Below are 24,031 nucleotides of genomic sequence, written 5' to 3'. Positions count from 1 at the left end.
TGAAATGCCATCGATGTGAAAAAATCCTCTCAAATCCAACAAATGGCACCATTTCCTACAAAATCGTTCTTCCCTGGCCCGAACTTAAGAGTTGAATACCAAATTCCTTTGAATATTACATGGACAACTGGCATAGCTTAGAGACAAACATAGCTCGCCAATTATAGAGTGGTTCTATTACAACCCACCAAATGCCACATGGAACCAGCCAGGAGTAGTTGCCATGAGAATGTCCCTCTGCTCTCACCAATCCAACAGTCATTGCATGTTTATGGGGCCTTTCAAATGTCACAGGAGCTGCAGGATCCATCCATAAGGTAATAGCATCCTTGCATGTGACGTAAGAACTCTAAAACTGCCTACAATCTCCCGCCTGCCCACTACCCGGCTAAGTTGCAGAGGGTGGCAGATACATTTGAAGCCCCCCTTCGTGACCGGGTACAGACGTGTCTGAATTAATTTCAAGGGCAGGCCCCTTCTAAATCTGAAGGGACCGGGTGCTAGCCCTGGGGCGGGTATAACTCAATGGATCAGAGTGTCAGATTGTGAATTTGAGAACACGGGTTTGAATCCCGTTACTCGCCAAAGAGCAAAGTAACCTTCGGGTCTCATAAGTAATTATTTGATTTCGGGAGAACAGTTCCAAAAAATGATGTCAAATTCTTTCATGACTTCCTCTCTGACATATCAAACACCCACCCACCCCCCTGCTGGGCCGTGTGTACAAAAGTCACTCAGGTAATGGCCCGCTGACCAAATTCTCACTTGAAATCCAAATCACAGTAAAATTGAATGGAAAACCTTCATACAAATACATAATGATGATTGCACGATGATAATTCGCACAGGCAAACAAAGTAAACAAAGCAGATCAAATGCCTACAGAAGTTCTAAAATCTCTGATGAACATAAAGGGAAAAAAAAGCTTCGCATCATGATACTCACACACTAACCTGAGAAGAGAGAATATTTTCTTGACGACTGCAAGGTTTCCCTGTTGATGGTTTTAAACACAAGCCCCATCCTTCTATGCCAGCAGCTCTAGGCCCCAAAAGAGCATTACCAAGCTATACTCTAGGCAACCAGTGACCTGGCCCTGTACCAATCTGATTTCACATAAAGAACAAACAGAATTCGACCAACAAAATGTGTCTCACACTGAACTGTCATACAAGATCTCTAAAAAGGCAACTTCAACACACATGCCTGACTAAATCATAAAATCAGTAAGCACACTAACCTAATGATCTGATAACCCATCTTGCATCTTCGCCATCAAAAAAAACTAAGAGGAAACATAAAATGGCCTGTTGCCAAAACGTTCAGTATACCATTGCTATTAAAAACATATACTACACACGAATTTGACTATCGCCTGCTACGCTGGCGAATAGGAGATCTAGAACCGGACCTTGGAGGAGAGCGTGACCTGGCTCGTGAGAAATCCCGATCCCGTGGCCAATCTCTTCTTCTGTCTCTTTCATGATGTCTGTCTCGTCCGTTGCTTCTCCCGTTCCGTTCTCCATGCTCATCCCTGCCATACTGGCAATAATCTCTCCCCCTGGCCCTCACACTGTACTGATCCTTCTCCCTTGCAAGATTGTCTCTTTGTGTGTCCCTCCCAATTTCCTCAGCCACCCTTTCCATGTCCTCTTTATTCTTCCTCTCTTCAGCTTTCTTCTCCTTCCCAATTCTTTCCTCTTCCTTCGCCTTCTCTTTTTTTTCCTGGAAATTTTTTGAAGGGTTAACAATCCTAAACACAGCAAGTTGTAGCAACTAACAATGGATTTTTGAACACACACACAGCTCTCCCACTCATTGTACTTATTGCACACCCAGATTCAGCTTTTTAGTTCAGTACTTTTTCATTTTGTTGGGATGACAGAGGATACCCCATACAGGTACACCGATTTGTCTCATAGGCCGAGTTCGGTCTTTTGGAAGACGTTAATAAAATCTTTCTCTCTCTCTCTCTCTCTCTTTCTCTCTCTCTCTCTCTCTCTCTCTCTCTCTCTCTCTCTCTCTCTCTCTCTCTCTCGCAAAGATCGCTTTTAAGGTGCATGTATCTGATCCTTGGCATCCTAGCTCTACTAGCTTGTTAGTAGGATTTTTTCTTTCTTTTTGCAAAATTTTTCTTTTTCTGGACTACAGATTTGGCTCAAGACCTTCATGATCTTCGTGTTAAGTATTTGGTCTCACAAATCATTTTGGCCTTCCGCAGGCCTCTATCACTCTCTCTCTCTCTCTCTCTCGCCCAGCCCGCCTGTGCCCCTCCATTCGCTCTCTCCAGACCGCTTGCGCCCCTCTCTCTCTCTCTCTCTCTCTCTCTCTCTCTCTCTCTCTCTCTCTCTCTCTCGCCCAGGCTACCAGATTCCCAGACTACATCAGAGGGAGATCACAGAGATATGGGCTCGACATCAGCACCATATCCAAGAGCGGCTAGCTCACTTACACTCACACCCGGAGATCATGCTCCGAGGTATTTTTGCCTCGCCATCGCCTATGTATCACATATTACACCCCCATTATGGTACTGGTTGGAGCTAGACATATCTGCATTGCATTCTTGTATACCCTGCGCATATAGGTTGCATACTGAGCCTCTAGCAGTAGTGCTCCATCCATCACACCCCCCCACTAGCTCAGTACTTTCATAGTTTATTTCATGTTCATTTTGTCCTTTTTTTCCTGGACATCCAGAAGACATTGACAGTTGTACATTGATTTGTCTCATAGGTCGAGTTCGGCCTCTAGTAGATACAGCTTTCTTTCTTTCTTTCTTTCTCGCCCCAGCCCGCCTGCGCCCCTTTCCCGCCCCCGCCTCAGCTCCAGCCTGCTCCCAAGGCAGCTGGCCCCAAGGGGATTCTCTTCAAGCTGAAGAATGTGAAAGGCCTCCCCCTCTCTACTTCGTGCATCGGGCAGACGAAGGTCACAGGATCATGACTTGGTCCAACAAATGGGACGGATTACAGGGAGATTTAAAGAAAGCGATGGACAAGAGCAAACTCGAGTTCAGAACCCAACAGCCGGGGAACTCTTACTAGAGATGTGCTAAAGGCCATCAGGGACATCTTGGTGTTCCAGGATGACCAACAGGACAAAGAGACAGCTGAGCTCCAAGAGGAGATGGCAAAGATGAGGGAACAACATGGCAAGCAGGTGGAAACCCTTGAGCGAGAGATTTCAGCTCTCAAACAAGCCTCCCAAGAGCATAAAGAAGAGACCCAGAAATTCACAGAAGCAATTCAGGATCTTAAAAAGGAAGAGTGGGAAATCAGTCCCTCTCTGCTTTTAGAGGTTGAATACCTCAGAACCCAACTCCACAAAGGCCTCATGAACACAAGGAGCTTGAGAAGGGATGGGCAGATGTCGTCAAACAAGAGGTGAGGAAGGAATGGACAGAGGTTGTGAAGAAGCAAAAATCAGCCCCGACCCCTAACACCATGGGCCCTCAATGTGAGGATCACAGCCTACAGGGCTGAAGGTAGGAGGCTCACCGATGGAGGATGGTGAAACCTTATGCAAACAAATGGGATGCTGAGAGGACAATTTAGAGGACGTGACATGATCCTTTACATAGAGACACACTAGTGCCAGAGGAGCTGGCTACCTAAGGTGAGGGGATATAGATGGGAGTCTGTCCACCATCCACAGTCTCGAACACTAGGAGGCACTAGAGGCTCAAGAGGAGTGGCCATACTCTTCAGGGAGGAGCTACAGCATATGATACAAGTGATCAGGCAGGATGAGGATGCACAATTCATATTGGTGTGGGATCATCTATCTCGAAGAGGGGTACCTGTGCACTGGCAGTACGGGCATTGAAGTCTCCAGGATCAGTACACAAAGAGCCCGTGACATCTACCTTGTGGTGTGCTACTTTGCACCATCTTCATCCAAATATGCCACCAATGGGGGGCCTAGCCCGGTGGCCTAGTTCTAGCTCTGTCACCTGCTACCCCTTCAGACATGGAGCAAGTACAGTGGACTACTTGATGGGATCTCTCTCCTTGATACTCCTCATTTCGGACTTCACCATCTCCCCCCGCCCCATGGGCAGCTGGTCATGCCTACCTAGCCTTCTCCCTCACATGCCAGTACTGTTGGAATACGCACAGGCAGGAGCATAGACAAGGAGAGAGAGAGAGAGAGAGAGAGAGAGAGAGAGAGAGAGAGAGCAAGGGATTTGTCCTCAAGTCATTACTTCGGACAGTCAGCTTGTGATATTCCATTTCCTTAGATGGACAGGACTTTGGCATATTTGGACTACACGGAATGGGTTCATCTGTGATTCCTTGTCTGGAATACATGGGCACATTCTACGTATCCGCGGTTTGCTGCTTTGGCAGTTTCCTTCTCTTCTCTCAGCTCAGCTGTTGGATGCAGATGTTATTTCGTTATGGTCTACGGCGGCTCGGCTAGCTCATCTTTGATGCTTTTATCTGGGATGCTTATTTAGGAGGCTTTCTTATTAGTGTACAGGTTTGCATGGTCATGATCCTTCAGAGGATCTTTTGTGGGGGGTTTTTTTTGGGGGGACCATAGGTTCTGTGTGAGCCATGTGGCTGATGTACATTTTTACATATAATATAAAACACCATTTCAGGGGGGGGGGGGGGGGGGGGGGGGGGGGGGAAGAGAGAGAGAGCTTGTTGACAAGATCACCTTTTATTATAGCATGAAGCTTATTACAATGGCAATAGCCAGCAAAGGAATGTTGCACTATGCTTGGATTGGACGCTACAAGTGAATTTGAGGAGCTGTCTTATATAGTGAACCACGGAACTAGCCGATTGCCCCTAAGAGTTGGCCAACTTCTCCACGACCTACTAAACAAGGAGAAAATGAATAAAACCTAACAAATAGGAAAAACCGCAATACACTGAGATGCACAATATTCTAACACCACCTCTACAACTCATAGTGTGTAAGAGTCTGAAGAAGCTAAGCTGATGAAGATGCAACCATGGACCCTCCAGTACTGCAGATACCGGAATCACATCGGAGAGAGCACCCGCCAACCTGTTTCCTCGAAACCCAATGCCACAACGAATAGCAAAGAACTTTGCTCGGGTCCAAATTCCCACACAAGTGTAAGATGATGAGTTGCTGGACACACCGCGTCCATTATCCCCCCACAGTGGACTGTGAACACATCACGTCCCAAAAACTCGAACAATGAACTCCGAACAGATCCTATCCATAGTCTCTGCTACACCAAAGATAACCTTGTCCTGCCAGATTTTTAATGCTTGGAACTCCGACTAACGTTCCCATGCACTACAAAATGGAGCTGCTTACAACCCTCTCTCCCGCCCACAAGCCTCCTATAACTTGGTTGAACACAATGCTAATCGATACACTTAAATACAACAAGATTTAATGGACAACATGCTCAATACAAGAAGTAATTTGCTGAATTGACAAGAGACGCACAATGAGCCGGAACAGCCGACCCCTCCCTCAAATAAAGTATATTGATCTTACATGGTGTCATGGGCATTTCTGACCAGATTTCCATACCAATGCCTATGAATACAGTATTACAAACAATGTATTGTCGGTGTAGACTTGCAGCTCACACTACCCTCTCAAGTGCCCATGTTCCCTACCATATGCTCTCTATTGTTCCACCTACACATGGTAGCAACAATCTGCAAGAGAGCACATAGAACAAGAGAACACTACACAGGGTATGTAATCATGGAGTCCGATTCCTCTCTCCTACTACTTGCTTCCATATTTAAACATCAAAGCTTACCGATTGCAAGTAGAGTCGATGATAGCGGAAGTCTTCGTGATGGAAGCGTTTGGAGTATTGAAATCTTTGATTTATCGCGATCCTTCACGACAAAAATCTTGAAGAGGATGAAGGGGAACCTTGGGAAACGGAAATTGCTCATGCCAATGCTGCATTGCATGGCATCTTTATGTGCTTGCCTGCAAATGAAATTGCATGCTGTTTTCATGCCTGCATGACCTATGTGTAGTTCCGGGCTAGGGGACGCCCGCCCGTGAACCGTGCGTGTGAAACTGTCTGCTGACATGGTTGTGTGGCATGTGAACAGGTGGTAAGTATTACCCAATCTAGGCTCAAATAGCCCTTAGAACTTAGCCAATATTTATAAGTGAGTGCATTCCCACTTCATTAAAGTTTGGACGCCCAAAAGTCACTTATAAATTATGAACGCTTCCAAGTTCACACTCATTGAAGTCCCGAGGCGGACAAGACTCGATGTCCAGGACCTGATCCTCCCCTTTTACTCATAAATGGGCATCTCCCCTTTTACTCATAAATGGGCATCTCCCCATGTCCCTTCACCTGATTGGACCCCAATTCACTTACTTATTAAGAGAAATTCGTGTTTTCTCTTCATGAGGATTTTTGGAGGCTGAAAACTCTGTTTTTCCACCATTTCTCTCCATTTCCAAGCTCTCCATAGCCATACCCAACTTGCTTGGGTGTTTTCCAAGCTTCCAAGAGTGTTTCCAAGTGCTAATCACTCTCCTACTCACTCCCAATGACTGAAATTCAGCAAAACAGCTCTTATTTTTGCTGTAATTTCTGGTCTTTTGCTGAAAACCCTAATTTCAGCCTTCCTTTCTCAAGTTGAACCATAGGGGAAGCTTTCCCAAGGTTCCCTTCATCCTCTTGAAGACTTTTGTCGCGAAGGATTGCGGCAAATCGAAGATATCAACACTTCTAAAGCTTCCAACGCAAAGACTTCCGCTTGCAACAACTTCTATGAAGACTGGTAAGGTAATTGGACAATGTATTGTCATTACTTACTCAGTAGAAGGGCAGGACTCCTTGTTTAGCCGCCCTGTGTAGTATTTCTCTTGTCCTATGTGCTCTTGAAGATGTTGCTACCTTGCTTGGTAGAACATAGAACCAATGGTAGAGAATATGGGCACTGAAGTCGGGCCGAGCATCAAGGCAGCTCCTTGGTAATCTACATCGACATACCATTGTTTTCTAAATGCTGAATTTCATATGCATTGGCATGGAGGATTTGGCAATGGATGCCCGTGAAACTATGTATTGAATTTCTCCAATAGTAATACAATTTACTCAAGGGAGGGGTCGGCCGTTCCGGCTCATTGTGTGCCTCTTGTCAATTCAGCAATTTACTTCTTGTATTTGAGCAAGTGTCCTTCAAATCTTAGTGTATTTAAGTGTATTGATTAGCATTGTGTTCAACCAAGTTACATATGACCAGTACTTACTACTTGTCACGTGCCACATAACCATGTCAACACACAGTTACACACACGGTTCATGGACAGACGTCCCCTTACCTAGAACTACACATTGGTCAAGCAAGCATAAAAATAGCATGCAATTTTAATTGCAAGGAAGCACATAAAGATGCTATACAATGCAGCATTGGTAAGGACAATCCCCGTTCATGAAACTATACCAAAATAGACATACTCTAGGCAAGTACACGAGATACCAAACCCGATGGAACACCAATCCTCCAAGCATTTCCGAGCATGTACACGTAGGCACAAGTCCCAAAGCAAAAAGCCAAGTCCCCAGTATCACATGAGTGGCATCAATCCCCGGCATATGCAACTACCATGGACGTCAATCCAATGTACATACATAATGAGAAAACACAAGTGGACAGTGGACCAATTGGGTAGCTAAATGGTGACATCCCCCCTGGCTTCTAAACAGTTGTCCACAACTAAACGTATCCAAATAGGTCTGAAGCAGATGCAAGCAATCTCAAAAAAACTCTTCATCTACCATTTAGCATCAATGGGAAGATAGTTCTTAAACTTCACAAGGTAACGCCTGACAACTTTGCCTGTAGCAGCAAGCTTACGTTCCTTGTGATACACAATCTGCTCTGGCTACAAAATCTCCTCAAGCTCATCAACTTGTGGTGGATCTACATATTTGCAAAGGAGACTCACATTAAAAACATTACGTATATACCAACGACTAGGTAATGCCAACGTGAAAGCCACTTCATTGATCTTCTCGATCACTCGAAAAGACCCATAGTACCTCGTTGCAAGCTTAGAGTATGCACCCTCTTTCCCAGGCCTCTTTGAAAGTCTTGCTTTCTCAAATTTCAACAATACCCAATCATTCTCTTTAACAACAAATCGCCTTCTATGCTTGTTGGCAGCCTTTTTATGCTCGTCTTTGCGACCTTGCAATGACTATCTACACCTGAGCAAAAGCAATATCCAAGTCTCTTACATACTCATCAACTGCAAATATCCCATCCTTTGTGCGAAGGATGGGTGGCAAAACCACCTTACCATAAACAATCTCAAACGGGACCTTTCCTGTAGATGAATGTATCGTGTTGTTGTTTGCAAATTTCACAAGCGGTAAGTACTTCTCCCAAGAAGATTTATGATCCACCATGAAACCGATCCCGTCAAGTGGAAAGACTCCGTTGGACACCCACACGGTTAATAGCACAACTTTTAAAACCACAATTTGAAATGGACAACTTAATATAACTTGAAATTGAAATGAAATGAAATGGAAAGATGGACACCAGCACTAGGGCCGGGAACGGACCAACCCCCCCCCCTCAATATATGATATATTTATTGGGAGTATTTAACAAATACAATGCTCCATGGGTTCCAAGAACCAGATGATGTCCATGTACATATGAAAACAGTACCAAACAAATAGGCTCGAAGTCGAAATTCGATGTAGATGCTCGAAGCAGAACGACCACTAGCGTGGTCCAGTCTCTATGGTCCTGTGCTTTCACTGGACTCCGCGGAGAGCGCCTCACTGGTGTTCCGAGACCACGCACAAACAGGCGCTCTCGTACCAACGCCTTGCTCTCCCGATCTCAGCACCTTTGGACCGAGGTTCGCCAATAGAGCTTGGACTACCCGGCACCGAACGGGTGTTGGCCGTATAGAGAGTCGGGAATCCCTTATCAGATTTAACACGAAATACTTTACTTAAATCTGAAATTCACTTACTTGTGGATGGCAGATAGAGGACCAATACCCGTGGTATTTGTGTAGAAGATGTAGCCACCCAGGAGATGTTAAGTCCTCTTGTGGTCGCCAGTGGAGAAGACGTGCAACCTTGTTGAGATGGCGCAGCCACCTCGTAGAGAACTTAGCGCAGCCACCAAGATAAATACAACCGCAAAGACCACAGCCACCTGCTGTGAAAAGAGGAGCACCCTCTTGCAAGGGAGGTGATGCCTGGCCGCAACGTGGAGGAAGTAGTCTTTGGATAGATTGAACCGTCCACTGGAAAAATACAACAACGGAAAGAGAAGCATGTGTAGTCGCCTGCTGTGGGCAGGCGCAACCAACTGATGAGGGTACAGTCGCCTGAGAGGATGGGAGAAACAGCCACCTAGGAAGCGCCTGGCTGCTGTGCACTGCCACCTGGCTACAGCCTGCGCAGTGAATCTTCCAGTGACTAGAAAAAGCAAGCCTGTATGACACTTCATTGATCTTGTGAATCACCTTGAAGGGTCCATAATAGCGAGGAGAAAGCTTAGGATATGATCCTTCTCGTCCTGGCCTCTTCCGAAGCCTAGCTTTCTCAAATTTCAGCAAAACCCAATCACCTTCTTTGACTTCCATGTCTCTTCTGTGCTTGTCAGCAGCCATTTTATGCTTATCCTGAGATCTTGCAATGGCTGTCCGGACCTGACCAAAGGCAACATCCAAGTCACAAACATATTCATCAGCCGCAAAAATCTCATCCTTGGTACGAAGGATGGGTGGCAATACCACTCTGCCATAGATAATCTCAAACGGAGCCTTTCCCGTGGAAGCATGGATCGTATTGTTGTAGGCAAACTCAACAAGTGGAAGATACTTCTCCCATGCACTCTTTTGATCTGCCACATAACACTTCAATAAGTCCAACACGGCTGAATTTGCAGCTTCACTTTGGCCATCCGTTTGGGGATGATAAGCTGATGAAAACTCAAGTTTAGTACCCATATTATCAAATAAAGCCCTCCAAAAGAGGCTTGTAGTCCTGGGATCTCTATCCCCAACAATGGATTTAGGCATACCATGATGCTTGAAAATATTTGCAAGAAAAAGCTTTACCAAATTTCACCTTTTGGCAAGTAATACATGCACGCACATAAGCCTCAATGTCTTTACGCATGCTTGGCCAAAAGAAATATCTCTGAATCATGCGAGTAGTGGGCATAATACCTCTATGACCAGCATAAGGTGGAGCGTGACACTAGCCGAGGGAGACAGCCGCGACAGCACGCTCAGAGACCGCTGCAACAGCAGCCAGAGTCTCAGCCTCACTAGGTTCCCGTGAGGAACAGCTTTGCTCCTCTCCAGGAGGAGACCCCTGCGGCGACGACTGAGGACCAGGAGATGCCAGCACCCCCTCCTTCACCCCCCCCACCCCCGTCCCCTCCCACCGCCTCGCTTCCACCTTCGCCTCTCGCAGAGCAGTCGCTCCAGGTTTTTAGTGCAACTTCGAGAGCATTGATCAATTGGCGCAAGACAGTGGCCTTTTGGATCAGTAGTGCTCCCACTCCGGCATGGAGCCCGGACCCCGATTTTAGATGGATTCCTCCTGGCACAGCAGTGCGGTATTTGGGATGCCAGATTGGACTAGATTTGTCACCTGAGCAGCAGATTGCCCCGCTTCTTCTGAGCATTCGGAAGAAGCTTTTGTATTGGAGTACAGCTTGACTATCCTTGGCTGGAAGGGTGGTGGTGGCGAATCAGGTGCTGTTAGCGACCATGTGGTACATTACGTCTTGCTGGATCTTCTCGAGCTCTTGCATCAGCCAGGTACAGAGGCTGATCAAGAACTTTCTTTGGTCTGGGCGGGACGGTCAACCAGCCCGGGCAAAGGTTGCATGGGCAGTTATTACACTTCCGTTGGCTCAGGGAGACTTGGGCATTATAGATCCAGTCTATCAGAGTAGAGCCTTATTGGGGAAGCTTATTGTTCGGGGGCTGCTTCCAAGCGCTGAGCCTTGGAAAGAGCTTCTCTTGCAGCGGCTGCAAGCTCGGGCTCCTCCAACAGGTGGCACTTGGGCACCAGAGATTCGCTGGATCTTCATAGAGATGAGGAGGACAGGCCTCAGTAGAGGATGGGAGGACAGATTTGCTTTGAGTATCCTGAGAGCTTGGGAGCTGCTGAGACCGGGGCTCTCTCAGCGACCTCCTTGTGTTGAGGAGCGGGCCAGACAGCCGCTCATCTGGAGCCCAGCGGTTCGCACAGAGCAGGGTCATATACTGGGTTCTCGGCCTCGTCTAGCCTGGGGACCTTTAGCAGCAGGCCCAACACGTAGTTTTGGAGACTGGCAGGCCTTCTGCAGCCTCCCAGAGGAGATCCAGGTGGAGAGGCTGAGTCACTTCAGAGGGGGGTTGATTATGAGGGATGATATTCAGGAGGCACTCACAGAGGAGTGGTTCACGCCTTTCGAGCTCGGTGGATGGGAGCCTTTACACAGTTGGAGATCCTGATTGCTGTCAGAGCTTGCACTGAGGATGGCAGATGCCTCTACTATGAGATTCAAGATGAGGGCAGACTTCAGAGAGTGGAGGTGGAGTCGCCTTTGGTTGCAGAGTGCACCTTTCAGAGGATACGGGTAGTGGCCGCCGCTTCTCGGAAGTGGCATATTGACCCCGACCCTGCAGATGTGCTCCCGGATTGGCGCATATGGGCATATGCAGCGCGCCCCTTGGCCCGGCTACAGTGGGACCCTGGGGAGTACGAGTGGCATGATCCTTATGCATCCCTTGAGGCCACAGAGATCACCTTTTTCCAGTATACAGTTCGGCTGGGGCGGCATATTTTGACGGCGAGGAGGATGGTCTCTCCAGCTGCAGCGGGGCAGTGGTGGCAGCTACAAGGACTCTCACAGGAGTTCCTGGAGGATTTTTGGGCTCGGCTCTGGGCTAGTCGACAGGCCCGCAAGATCTCGACTTTCCAGTGGCTGGTCGCCAACAGGGACTCAGCAGTTGGCACCTGGCTTGTTTACAGCGGTCTTCCGGCGGCCTGCGTCCGATGCAGCCACCCTATGGAGACACAGAGACACAACCTTTGGGATTGCCCTCAGGCGCAGCAGATTTGGCTGCGGATGCTGCGTATTCTGGCCCCCCTCTCTCCAGAGGGTATGTTTACGTGGGGCACCGCTGCTTGGTCGACTTCGTCAGGGCCTACTATGGGTTATGAGATGGAGCAGGACAGTCAGGCCATCAGATTCATTAGGGGCCAGCCTCGCCTAGTTCCGGCACCGGATTTCTCGTCCGCCAGTTGGACACATGAGAGGGATTTACGATGGGAGCTCCTCAGCAGTCTCACCATCTGGTTCACCTGGAGGGCCCGGTGTTTCACGGCCTTTGAGGGGAGACTAGAGCCCCCAGCAGAGACTGCATGGGGGATTTGGCAAGAGTTGATCCACACCCTGCGAGGACAGTATGACCACATCCGGGGCGACTCGGATGAGGCGATCTTGCGGCGTCAGGCCTTTCACACCACCTGGCGCAGCGGCCCCTTCTATACCCTACACACGGGATCCCCCCGTTGGCATTACAGGCCACCTGTTTGGCTTTCCCCCCCCCCCTATTGTATGATTTAGCCCCTCAGTCCTTGTACTAATGCTTGTATTTTGCAACACCTAGGGAGAGTCTCCCGGGCTGCCTTGCTGTATTCACTGCTCTGCTTCTCTTATGAGCAGGAGAGATCTTTTGTAGCCCTACGGGCGTTTTTATATAACTAATGAAAGGATCTTTTCTCGGGAAAAAAAAAAGGTGAAGCGTGACATTCGTCTATAACCTTTGGACGCAAATCCTTCACCACACATAGGCAATTATCCTTCATAAGATACCCTCGTTGATAACATAAGAGGCATGTGAATGACCAGCCAACAAATCAGTCCATATATGGCAAAAATCAGCATCCAAATGATACAAATCTCCAATAGCAGATAAGTCTCCATGAGAGGCCACTGAGACTGCAACAGCATAAGGCCTCCTGGATAGTGCATCGGCCACCACATTTTTCTTTCCTGGAGTATGCACAATCTGAAAATGAAACATGGAAAGAAAGTTTGCCATTCTCATCTGCTTCTCTGAAAGCTTTGTTTGAGATAGAAAGTATCTCAAGCTTTGATGATCTGTCTTGACTACAAATTCAGCCCCAAGAAGATAATGTTTCCATATCTTTAAGGCGTGAATTACAGCCAAGAGCTCTTTCTCATAGATATCCATATGAAGCTCAGCATCATGCAAACGACGGTCTCGTATGCAACTACATGCCCTTCTTGATTTAGGACAGCTCCTATGCAATCACCACAAGCATCACATTCAACCACAAATGACTTGTGCAAGTCAGGAACAATCAATACTAGACCACATATAATAGCATGCTTGAGCTGCAAGAAAGCATCCTGTTCCTTTGAAGTCCATTTGAAAGCAGTTTTCTTCTTTGTGAGATCATGTAGAGGAGTGGCAATCATGGCGAAATGCCTTATGAAACGCCTGTAATACGAACATAATTCCAGAAAACTACGTACTTGATGTACGTTTTGCAATTCGGGCCAATTCCGAATAGTCTCTATCTTTGCAGGATCCATTGTAACTCCATCCTTGGATACAATATGACCCAGATAATGAATCTCTGAAAGGAAAAACTCACTTCTCTTGGCATTAATGAAAAGTTTATGCTTCCGCAACTCTTCAAACACTGTGACCAAATGAGTTCTGTGTTCCTGCTCATTCTTGGAGACCAAGATGTCATCAAAGAATACTCCTGTAAATTTACAATGGGATCGGAATATCCTATCCATCATACGATTAAACGTAGCACGAGCATTGGTGAGACCAAAAGGCATTACCAAAAATTCATATAATCCGAAGGCTGTCCTGAATGCAGTCTTATGGACATCTTGTGGCACCACGCGTATCTGGTGATAACCACTCTTCAAATCAAGTCTGCTAAAGCAACCTGAGCCATCAAGCTTATCCAAGATATCATCAATTCGCGGAATTGAAAATCTGTTCTTGATGGTAAGCTTGTTCAAAGCTCTATAGTCCACACACATACGGAATGATCCGTCCTTCTTTTGAACAAGAAGCACAAGAGAGCAGGAAGGTGAGGAACTGGGCTGAACCAAACCTTTCTCTAAAAGCTCATTTACCTGCTTCATGATTTCTTCTTGTTGTGCAGCACTCACTCGGTATGCGGGTTTGTTAGGAGGAGAACTACCTGGCACAAGATCTGTGCGATGATCTTCGGGCCTTTGGGGAGGTAATTCACCTGGCAATGAATCAGCAAAGCAGTCGTTGAATGCATAAAGAAAATTCAGCCTATCATTAGACATAGCATCCACATTTTGATGATTTGGCACAAGGCTATCAAGAACAAAAACCAAGTATGCTGAAAGACTCTTTTTCATTGCTTTATTAATTTGGATGTGTGATACAAGTGGGATGGAATCCCCTTCTTTGCCAGCATCAATAAAATGCATGCGGCCTTTATGCATAAAAGAAATCATATTAGACTTGTAGCCTTTGCGGGACTCAAGCCTATGGTGCCACGGCTTGCCCAACAATACATCACATCCATTCAGTGGAGCAACTAGGAAATGTCCATTATCAAGGTAGCCCTGTATATGGATGCGCAACTTTCCTATCAATGGGGTAGCCTGCACCTCTTTACCAATAAATGCAGCTTCGGCTTCAATCTGAGGTCCCATGTTCTCAACCTCAATACCCAATGCAACTGCCATTTGCATAGAGATGAAGTTATCGGTTGCACAATCATCAAACATGAATAGTGCGGGCTGATCCTTGATTTGCCCCCAAGCCTTGCAAACCATTCGCTCTTTTGCATCATGACTTGTATTTCCTTGCACATCAGGAACTACATGTACCTTAGCCTTGGTTTGCTTGTCCTCGTGCTTTGATTTGCGATCTGGGCATAGTCGGAACATCTGGTCTTTGCTACCACAAGAAAAGCATTTTCCATCCTTGGCATATTGCTCTCTTTGCTCTAGGGTTAAACCGAATTTGTTCTTCCTTGGGCCCTGATGTTTAGATGTGTTATTTTCAGCTTTACCACCCTTGCAGGTGTCCCGGAAGTTCTTTTTAGGTGGCTGTCCACCCTTTTGCTGATTTGGGACAGCCTTGTCTTTCCCCTTTGAACCTCCTTGATCCTGTTTAATCTTGAGCACCAATTGCTCCGTAGCAAGAGCAGAAGCTGTGAGCTGTTGCAAAGTATGTTTCGGGTGCAATTCAATGTCCGAACGATATGCTGGTTGCAGTCCAAAACGAAACTTCCTCTTTCTTTCATCCTCACTGATTTGCATAAAGGGAGTCACTTCCAGCAATACTTTCCAAAACTTGTTAACATACTGTTGCACGCTTTCATTCTCTCTTTGTTCCAGCCTGTCCCACTTTTGAGTGAGAGTTTGCTCTGCATTTGGTGGCAAAAACTGAGCATAGAATCTGTCTTTAAATTCCTTCCAGGTGCTAATGGGGTCCTTGGTGATCTTTTCAATGATCCACCAATGAGCAGTAGTTCCTTTCAAAAACATGCTAGCATGGCGTACTTTTGACTTTTCAGTAAAGTCCTCATCACTAAAAGCAATGTCGAACTGTGCCACAAATGCTAACACCTTAGAAGCATCATGTTCACCATGAAAAACATCAAATTTAACAGATTTGTCACCTGCTTTGAATTCCTTGAGCTTTCTGGCATGAGGCTCATGGTCTTCTCTTTTTCTTTTCCCCTTGTCCAACGGGGCAGCCCTATCTGCATGGGCTCCATGGGTCGTCATAGAAATTTTATGAGGCACGGTGGCATGTGCTCCATGAACTTGAAAATCAGATGCATGTGACTTACCTACATAAGGCAGTTGTCTCTCCATGAGACAACTCAGAAGGCAAAATTTTTCTAGCAGCAGACCTGTCACCCTTACCGAGAGATACATGTCTTGAATGCATGTGACTTTCATGCCCTCCATGAGCACTGGCATACATATATCTGTCAGGCTTAGTGCCTTGTGGAGAAGATGCATGTCAAGAAGTGACTGTCACCTCTTCCTTTTGCATTAAAGATTTCAGCCTTTGAGATGCAGGATCTCCATGCTTCAAACGAGGTGGATTTCTGAATTTCAGCTCTCCGTCATCCCCCTCTTTAATTTCACCTTTGCGGAGGAGATAGGCAAGTGCCAACTCCCTTGGTTTCTTGCCCACTTCCCGTGCCATTGATTCAAAAGTTACATCTACCATTGCATCAGCCTTCCTGGCTTCAATAGCACTTTGCACATGGGGATCTTCATGCAAAAACTTTAACTCTTGCTCTTGAGCCTGCAGAAGTTTTCTCATATGTTCCATTTCAGCCCTCATAGCATCAAGCTCTTGTTCAAGCATAACTGTCTTTCCTGGAGACAGTTGACCCTTTGATTCACTATCATTAACCCTTTCCAGGGGCTTGTGTCTTCCTCGCAGGGCATCAGACCCACAAGAGGCACTAGATGGACCCCTCGAATTTGGCACTTCCAAAGGGTTGCCTTGGCTGTCCATTGTGTTTAAAGTGTGCTAAAAGCGAGATGTCCAGTACACAGGTTCGTTTCCCCACTAGAAAGAGAGAAACAACCGTGCTCTGATACCAATGAAACCGATCCCGTCAAGTGGGAAGACTCCATTGGACACCCACACGCTTAATAGCACAACTTTTAAAACCACAATTTGAAATGGACAACTTAATACAACTTGAAATTGAAATGAAATGAAATGGAAAGATGGACACCAGCACTGGGGCCGGAACGGGCCGACCCCCCCCTCAATATATGATATATTTATTGGGAGTATTTAACAAATACAATGCTCCATGGGTTCCAAGAACCAGATGATGTCCATGTACATATGAAAACCGTACCAAACAAATAGGCTCGAAGTCGAAATTCGATGTAGATGCTCGAAGCAGAACGACCACTAGCGTGGTCCAGTCTCTACGGTCCTGTGCTTTCACTGGACTCCGCGGAGAGCGCCTCACTGGTGTTCTGAGACCACGCACAAACAGGCGCTCTCGTACTACCGCCTGGCTCTCCCAATCTCAGCACCTTTGGACCGAGGTTCGCCAATAGAGCTTGGACTACCCGGCACCGAACGGGTGTTGGCCGTATAGGGAGTCGGGAATCCCTTATTAGATTTAACACGAAATACTTTACTTAAATCTGAAATTCACTTACTTGTGGATGGCAGATAGAGGACCAATACCCGTGGTATTTGTGTAGAAGATGTAGCTACCCAGGAGATGTTAAGTCCTCTGGTGGTCGCCAGTGGAGAAGACGTGCAACCTTGTTGAGATGGCACAGCCGCCTCGTAGAGAACTTAGCGCAGCCACCAAGATAAATACAACCGCAAAGACCACAGCCACCTGCTGTGAAAAGAGGAACACCCTCTTGCAAGGGAGGAGATGCCTGGCTGCAGCGTGGAGGAAGTAGTCTTTGGATAGATTGAACCGTCCACTGGAAAAATACAACAGCAGAAAGAGAAGCATGTGTAGTCGCCTGCTGTGGGCAGACGCAACCAACTGATGAGGGTACAGTCGCCTGAGAGGATGGGAGAAACAGCCACCTAGGAAGCGCCTGGCTGCTGTGCACTGCCACCTCTGGCTACAGCCTGCGCAGCTACCTGTAGTGGGCAGCCTGCTGAAGGATAGACGCAACTTGCTGCAGATGAGACGTAGAGCCTGTTGGAGGTGGCCCACGACTGCGTGCAGAAGAGAAAGGCAGCGCAGCCTTCAAGTATGCTGCCGCCTGTAGGAGCAGCCACCAGAGGCAGCACACTGAAGTACTGCAGGTCTGCTGCCGCCTGTAGGAGCAGAACGTACAGCCGCCAAAAATCGTGTACGTGCGCAGCCTGAAGAGATGGTCGCCGGTAGTGAATGTGAACATTTAACCTTATAAAACAAAGGGTTAGAATATAAAATATTTAAATAACATGTGCCATATACTTACCACCTGTTCACATGCACCAAAACTCGTCAAAATACAGAACAGACTTCACGACTCACTGGCAAGCGTCCCCGCTCAGTAAGTAACACGTCAAGCAGGCAAACACAAAAATACATGTCATGCGAAAACAGTTTCAAACATGCAAATCATGTGTGCATGTGCAAATAGTAACATGGACATATCTCCCGTTCATGGAACAAGTACAAAATATCTGTCGGCACAAAACTGGCACGACGTAAAACATAATAACCTGGTGTCATGTGCATCTCGCACTTGGATGCCACGTAGACATTTCTGTACAGAAGGTGCAGGCCCTGGGATGGTGAACTGGTCCCATGTGAGCCCAGTCCGGGACGAGTCAGCCAGGGATCCATCTCAGTCGTCCGAGGTCAGGTGTGCATTGTCCTGCACATGAGTCCAAGGTCAGGTGTGCACTGTCCTGCACATGAAAGAGTGCCAGTCCGCGCTGTGAGTCTCCCTCTAGAATGATGTCAGTGGTTCTGTGTATCTGGTTTGGTACCGGATGCCAGATCATTGAGTAGATTAGGTTTAGGACAAGGGGCCAGCCCATAGGGCTACCCCGGATCTGAGTGTGGGCACGGGAATGGTGTAGAACCACCCCCATGAGGGCCAGGAAGGCCCAGGCTGAACCCACCAGCCATGGAGGGGCTGTAGGACAGCCCTAGGGCAGAGATAAGGCAATCTCCAAGAGATTACAGCCTTTATATGGCTGTAGGGCATGTATGGGGCAGCCCATACAGGCTGCCTAGCCTTGGGATTGTGGACAAAAGTGGTGTCCAGTCAATCAGAAGCAGGCGCATCACTTTCAGCCTGTTAGGGAAAAAAGGTAGTATTTTTTGGGATTTAATTCAGCATTTATTGCTGAATTTCACCAGTCGTGGGACATAGTTGGTTTTTTCAGCTGGCCGACTGCTTCTCAGGAGGAGTATAAATAGTGGAGGCCATAATCCCATCATTCATCTCAGTTTTCACCAAGTGCTCAAGCCAATCAAGGGCCAGTCTCAAGCCAAGGAGATTGCCAAGCAAAGGGGTGGACTTCTGAAGGTCAAGGGCAGGATTTTCCAGCCAAGAAAAGGTCAAGTTTTCTGTATTTGTTTTCAAATTTACATCATTCTAATAAAGCAAATACACCATCCGTGGTGGGGGCCCTACAGAGGGTATTTGGGACCCTACAGAGGGTAATTGGGACCCAATACTGTGTCCTCTCCATCTCCCCCTTCTCTCTCTATTTTCTGCACATCTCCTTTCAGTTTGTGCGTTAATTCCATCGCGAAAAGAGTGCTGATTTCTGAGTTTTGAAGTACCGATCCTTCTCCGAAGCTTCCGCATATTACAGTGGTATCAGAGCCTACTTCAAGGACAAAGATTCAGCAAAGAAAACCAGAAAATTTTTTCACTCGTGTGGTTGGTTTTTAGACGCCGGTGGACTACCCCTTTCGGAGTGACTCCTGTCCCTCGAAGGACGGTTGGTTTTTAGCCTCCGGAAGCCTCCGAAAGTCTCCCACACAGATAGTGGATGGTCAGATTGCGTTCCGGAAAGGAATTGCATTTTCCCGCTATGGCGAGCTTCGGCGACGAGAGAGAACCAGAACCATGGGACCAGAGTGCACCAGGCAGCCCACCTAGGGCACCAGGCTAGAGTGTCACAGACATGTTCCAGCAGATGATGCGAGCAATCGCAGACCAGACAGCCAAGTTGGATGAGCAGAAGGCGCGGATCTTGGCTCTGGAGGAGCGTTCTCGCTCTCCAGCGTCGCGTTTTCCATCTCCTCCTCCCTCTCCTTCCGTATCACAGATACCAGATCCTCGTCACAGGGACCCTCTCGCAGGGTCACAGCTGCAGCCAGGCTCCTTGCTTGAGTTGCAGATGCGTGCATTGGAAATTCGACAACGAGAAGACGACGCCATGCGACGCGTGGAACACGAGCGTTACTTCAGAGCTTTGGATGCCAGATTGACACCAGCGGCTCCCTTGAATCATTTTCCCGAGAAAATGAATTTCAGTAAGTATAATGGTAAACTCGATCCCACGACTCTTTATTCATGGTTACATCAATTTGAAGCTTACTTTGCCGCAGTTAGGAAAACAGATACTGACAAAGTGATCTTAGCTAGTTGGTACTTGGAAGGTGAGGTCATTCCTTGGTGGACTCAGTGGGCTCATGCCCACACCAGAGCAGGTATGGCAGCTTATGTGTGGGACGAGTTCGTCCGCGACCTTAAGCAGCGGTTTCTACCGCCCCAATACCTTGAGCGACTCGAAGACGAGTTCAGGGGAGCGCGTCAGAACGCGCAACCAGTCCTTCAGTTTGCCAATAAAATTTCGACCTTGTGTCTGCAATTAGGCTTATCTGATTCGGACAAGAAAGGGCAGTTTTTGTATGGCCTGGACACGCAAATCCAATGGGAGGTGCGTATGTTTAGGCCAGCCACCTTTGAGGACGCACTCTCGCTTGCGCAGAGTGCAGAAATGAAACACAATGGTGGCAAGTCCAAGACTTCCCAGCCGGCTTCTCCCAAGGCTAACACCTCGGGGGGCAAAAGCCAGAACCAGACGGGGTCTTCCCCAGGACAGAGCCCGGGAGCCTCTGGCTCCAAGAACTCGAACAATGCGTCTAAGCTTACTCCAGACCAGAAAGCGGAGGCAGGCAAGACAGGTGGCAAGTTGAGTGCTGAGGAGCTTTCTCAGTACAAGAAGGAGGGTAGATGTTTCTTTTGTCACACAAAAGGACATACTTCTCGGGATTGTCCGAAGAAGCCTCCAAAGGCCGCCGCCGCCTCCACAGCTTCAGTGGTGAGGACAGCTCCCACAGACCCCAGCGGCTACCTCTAGTTCTTCAACCCCCGGTGCTTCAGTTGGAGCAATTATTAGCCGGGAGCTCGAAGATAAGCAGAAGGGCGCCCATGACCAGGAGTATGAGCGCAACGAATTGCTCAAGTCCTTTGGCTACATAGGTGGCCAGAGAGTCGTTCTTGTTTGAAAGCGGCAGCACGGAGGATGTGGTCACAGAACAGGCCGCTAGGCGTGCCCGTTTCGAGCCGACTCCGGTGGACAAACAGGTTGAGGGTTTTAGCACAGGTATGACAACGAGAGTCAAGTATGAAGCTCTAGGTGCTAAGTTAGTGATTCAGGGCCTAGAGTTTGTGCATGACTTTATGGTCGCCCCTCTTGTAGGAGCAGACATAATTTTGGGTATCCAGTGGTTTCACAAGTTTCTTCCTGATGTCAAGTGGGACAAGCACACGTTCTAGATCGATCGGAATGTGTCAAACACCCCCGTGACCCTTAAGTGTGAGCCAGGTATTCCAAACTTTCCGCTCATAAGCCACTTGCAGGCTAAGCGAGCAGTCAGGAAAGGCGCACAGTGTGCGATGATTTACATCCAGACAGCCCAGACGGTGGCCAGTGCTTCCGAGAAGTATTCGGTTCTCCATGAAAAGTTCCAGAAGATTTTTCTTCGGGACAGTCTCCCTCCCCAGCTCCCCCCGTCCAGACCGGAGGATCACAAGATTGACCTCCTCCCAGGCTCGGAACCCCCGAGCAAGTTTCTGTATCGCCTTTCCAAGGCAATGGAATCGGAGTTGGACCGCCAACTCCAAGAATTGTTGCAAGCTGGTTTCATCCGCCCCAACGTGTCGCCATTTGCAGCACCGATCTTGTTTGTCAAGAAGAAAGATGGGTCTTCTCGGTTATGTGTCGATTATCGTGCACTCAACAAGCTCACTATCAAGAGCAGATTCCCGATGCCTCGAATTGACTATATTCTCGAGAGGCTGAATGGAGCAAAGGTGTTCTCAAAACTGGATTTAAAGAGTGGGTACCACCAGGTACGGATTGTTGAGGGGGACATCCCCAAGACAGCCTTCCGTACAGAACGGGCCCACTATGAATTTGTGGTCATGCCATTTGAATTGACGAACGCCCCCACTACATTTAACCGCATGATGATGCGTATTTTCTGGGAGTTGATTGGAGAGTGTGTGTTCATATTTCTGGACGACATACTCATATTTTCAGCTACAGTTGAGCAGCATGACATTGATGTGGAGAAAGTCCTTAAGTTGCTAGAAAGCAACGAGCTCTATGTCAATGAAAAGAAGTCAGAATTTTATCTGTTCCAGGTACATTACTTGGGATATATAATTAGTGCCGAAGGCATTCGACTTGATCCGGCTAAAGTGGCCGAGATTGTTAATTGGGAAGTACCTCAGACAGCTTATGACATTAGATCATTTGTGGGTATATGCCAGGCATATTCCACCCACATTGACAAGTTTTTTGATCTCTCAGCAGATCTCACCGATCTCCTAAAGGGAGTGAAAACAAGAAGGCAAAAGATTCAAATGACTCCACGAGCGTTGGAGGCATTCCAGAACCTCAAGGTGGCTTTGTCAGAAGCGCCTTGTTTAGCCCTTGCCTCGTGGGACGAACCATTTCAAGTGATCACCGATGCGAGTAACATCGCAATTGGAGGTGTATTGCAACAGAATGGTCATCCGGTAGCTTACATGTCTCGTAAGTTACTGCCCACCGAAAAGAACTACTCAGTCTATGATCGTGAACTCCTAGCAGTTATACAGGCCTTGAAACATTGGAAACATTTCTTGTACGGCCGTGACTTCGAGGTTCGCACTGACCATCAGGCATTGCGCTGGATTCAGACGATGCCAAATGCACAGTGGAGTGATCGACAACACCGCTGGAGTCAGATATTCCAGCAGTTCGGTGGCATGATTGAGTACCTTCCAGGAAAGGCCAATCCAGTGGCCGATGCTTTGAGCAGGAAGGGACAAGTATCTGCGATTCAGACCACTAGACTTGACCTTGTTGATACAGGACTAGAAGACATAAAGCACACGTACGCGGATTCCGAGGAATTCGGTACACAGTGGGAACAAGCATTGGATGCCACAGGACCATGCCATTTTCTGATACGCGATGGTTGGCTTTTCTACAAAGGCCGACTGTGTGTCATGAAGTCATTCCGGGCAGCTCTTCTCCATGATGCCCATGACGCCATTACAGGTGGTCATAGGGGCATGAATTCGACTCTGGAGAAATTAGAACGGCAATACTATTGGCCAAAGATGAGGCGTGATGTGTTTGCATATGTACAACGCTGTGACATTTGTCAAAAGGTGAAAGCTCCTCGTGGAAAGAAGATAGGGTTGTTACAGCCTTTGCCAATTCCTAAGGGTCCTTTCCAGGACATTTCGATGGACTTTGTCACAAATCTGCCTCTCAGTCCGAGTAAGCGTAATACGCAGTGTTTAACTATTGTTGATAGGTTCAGCAAATTTGTTATGCTTATTCCTTGCAGGGCCAATGTGACCGCCGAGGATGTTGCCCAGCTATTCATTCGGCATTGGTACCCGATTGGCGGGATTCCTAGGACCATAGTGTCAGACCGAGATGCCAAGTTTACCAGTCATTTTTGGAGGGCATTGTTTGATAATTTTGGTACTAAGTTGAATTTCTCCAGTGCATTCCACCCACAGACAATGGCCAGACAGAGATATACAACCAGTTGGCCTTTGATGTGCTGAAGTGTTATGTCCACGATCAGCAAGGTAAGTGGGAATCGTTTTTGCCTTTAGTTCAAGCTGTTTTGAATGACTCTTTTTGCTTCAGCTATTGGCAAGACTCCATATGAGGCAGCGTTTGGAAGGCCTTTCCAGTCGTTGTTAACCAGGACTTCGTCTTCAGTACCTGAAGCGAACATAGTGACGGAGTCTTACCAGGAGATCCTAGAGTCTGTTAAAGACAGATTGACTAGAGCGCAAGAGGCCTACACTCGACAGGCCAATAAAGACCGAAGGGACATGAAGTTTTCGGAAGGGGATTGGGTGTATCTTCGGATTATGAAGCAAAGATTGCAGCAAGTGGGCAAGCGATGCCCAAAGTTGTCTTTCAGGAGCTTCGGACCATTTCCCATCCGGAAAAAGATTAATGAGGTGTCTATGCAGTTAAAGCTACCTCCGAGTTGGACTATGCACGATGTATTTCATGTCAGTTGGTTAAAGCCATATGCAGGTCCACCCCCTTC

The 24,031-nt window shown here is 47.5% G+C and overlaps 1 protein-coding gene across 1 annotated transcript in view; it reads right to left on the bottom strand.

The window, feature by feature from the left end:
• Positions 1–955: 955 nt before the first annotated feature.
• Positions 956–24,031, bottom strand: part of LOC147623526 (uncharacterized) — a 37,247-nt gene continuing 14,171 nt past the window's right edge. The window contains exon 7 of the mRNA XM_086821710.1: positions 956–1,725. Coding sequence (XP_086677836.1) covers positions 1,369–1,725 — 357 coding nt within the window. The 3' untranslated portion in view covers positions 956–1,368. The remainder of the gene's footprint in view (positions 1,726–24,031) is intronic.

Source organism: Cibotium barometz, chromosome 27, assembly GCF_041138505.1.
Source record: "Cibotium barometz isolate CiBa-2024 chromosome 27, ASM4113850v1, whole genome shotgun sequence".
Taxonomy (NCBI): Eukaryota; Viridiplantae; Streptophyta; class Polypodiopsida; order Cyatheales; family Cibotiaceae; genus Cibotium; species Cibotium barometz.
The sequence above is the reverse complement of the archived record's forward strand: the minus strand, read 5'-3'. Positions and strand labels throughout refer to the sequence as shown.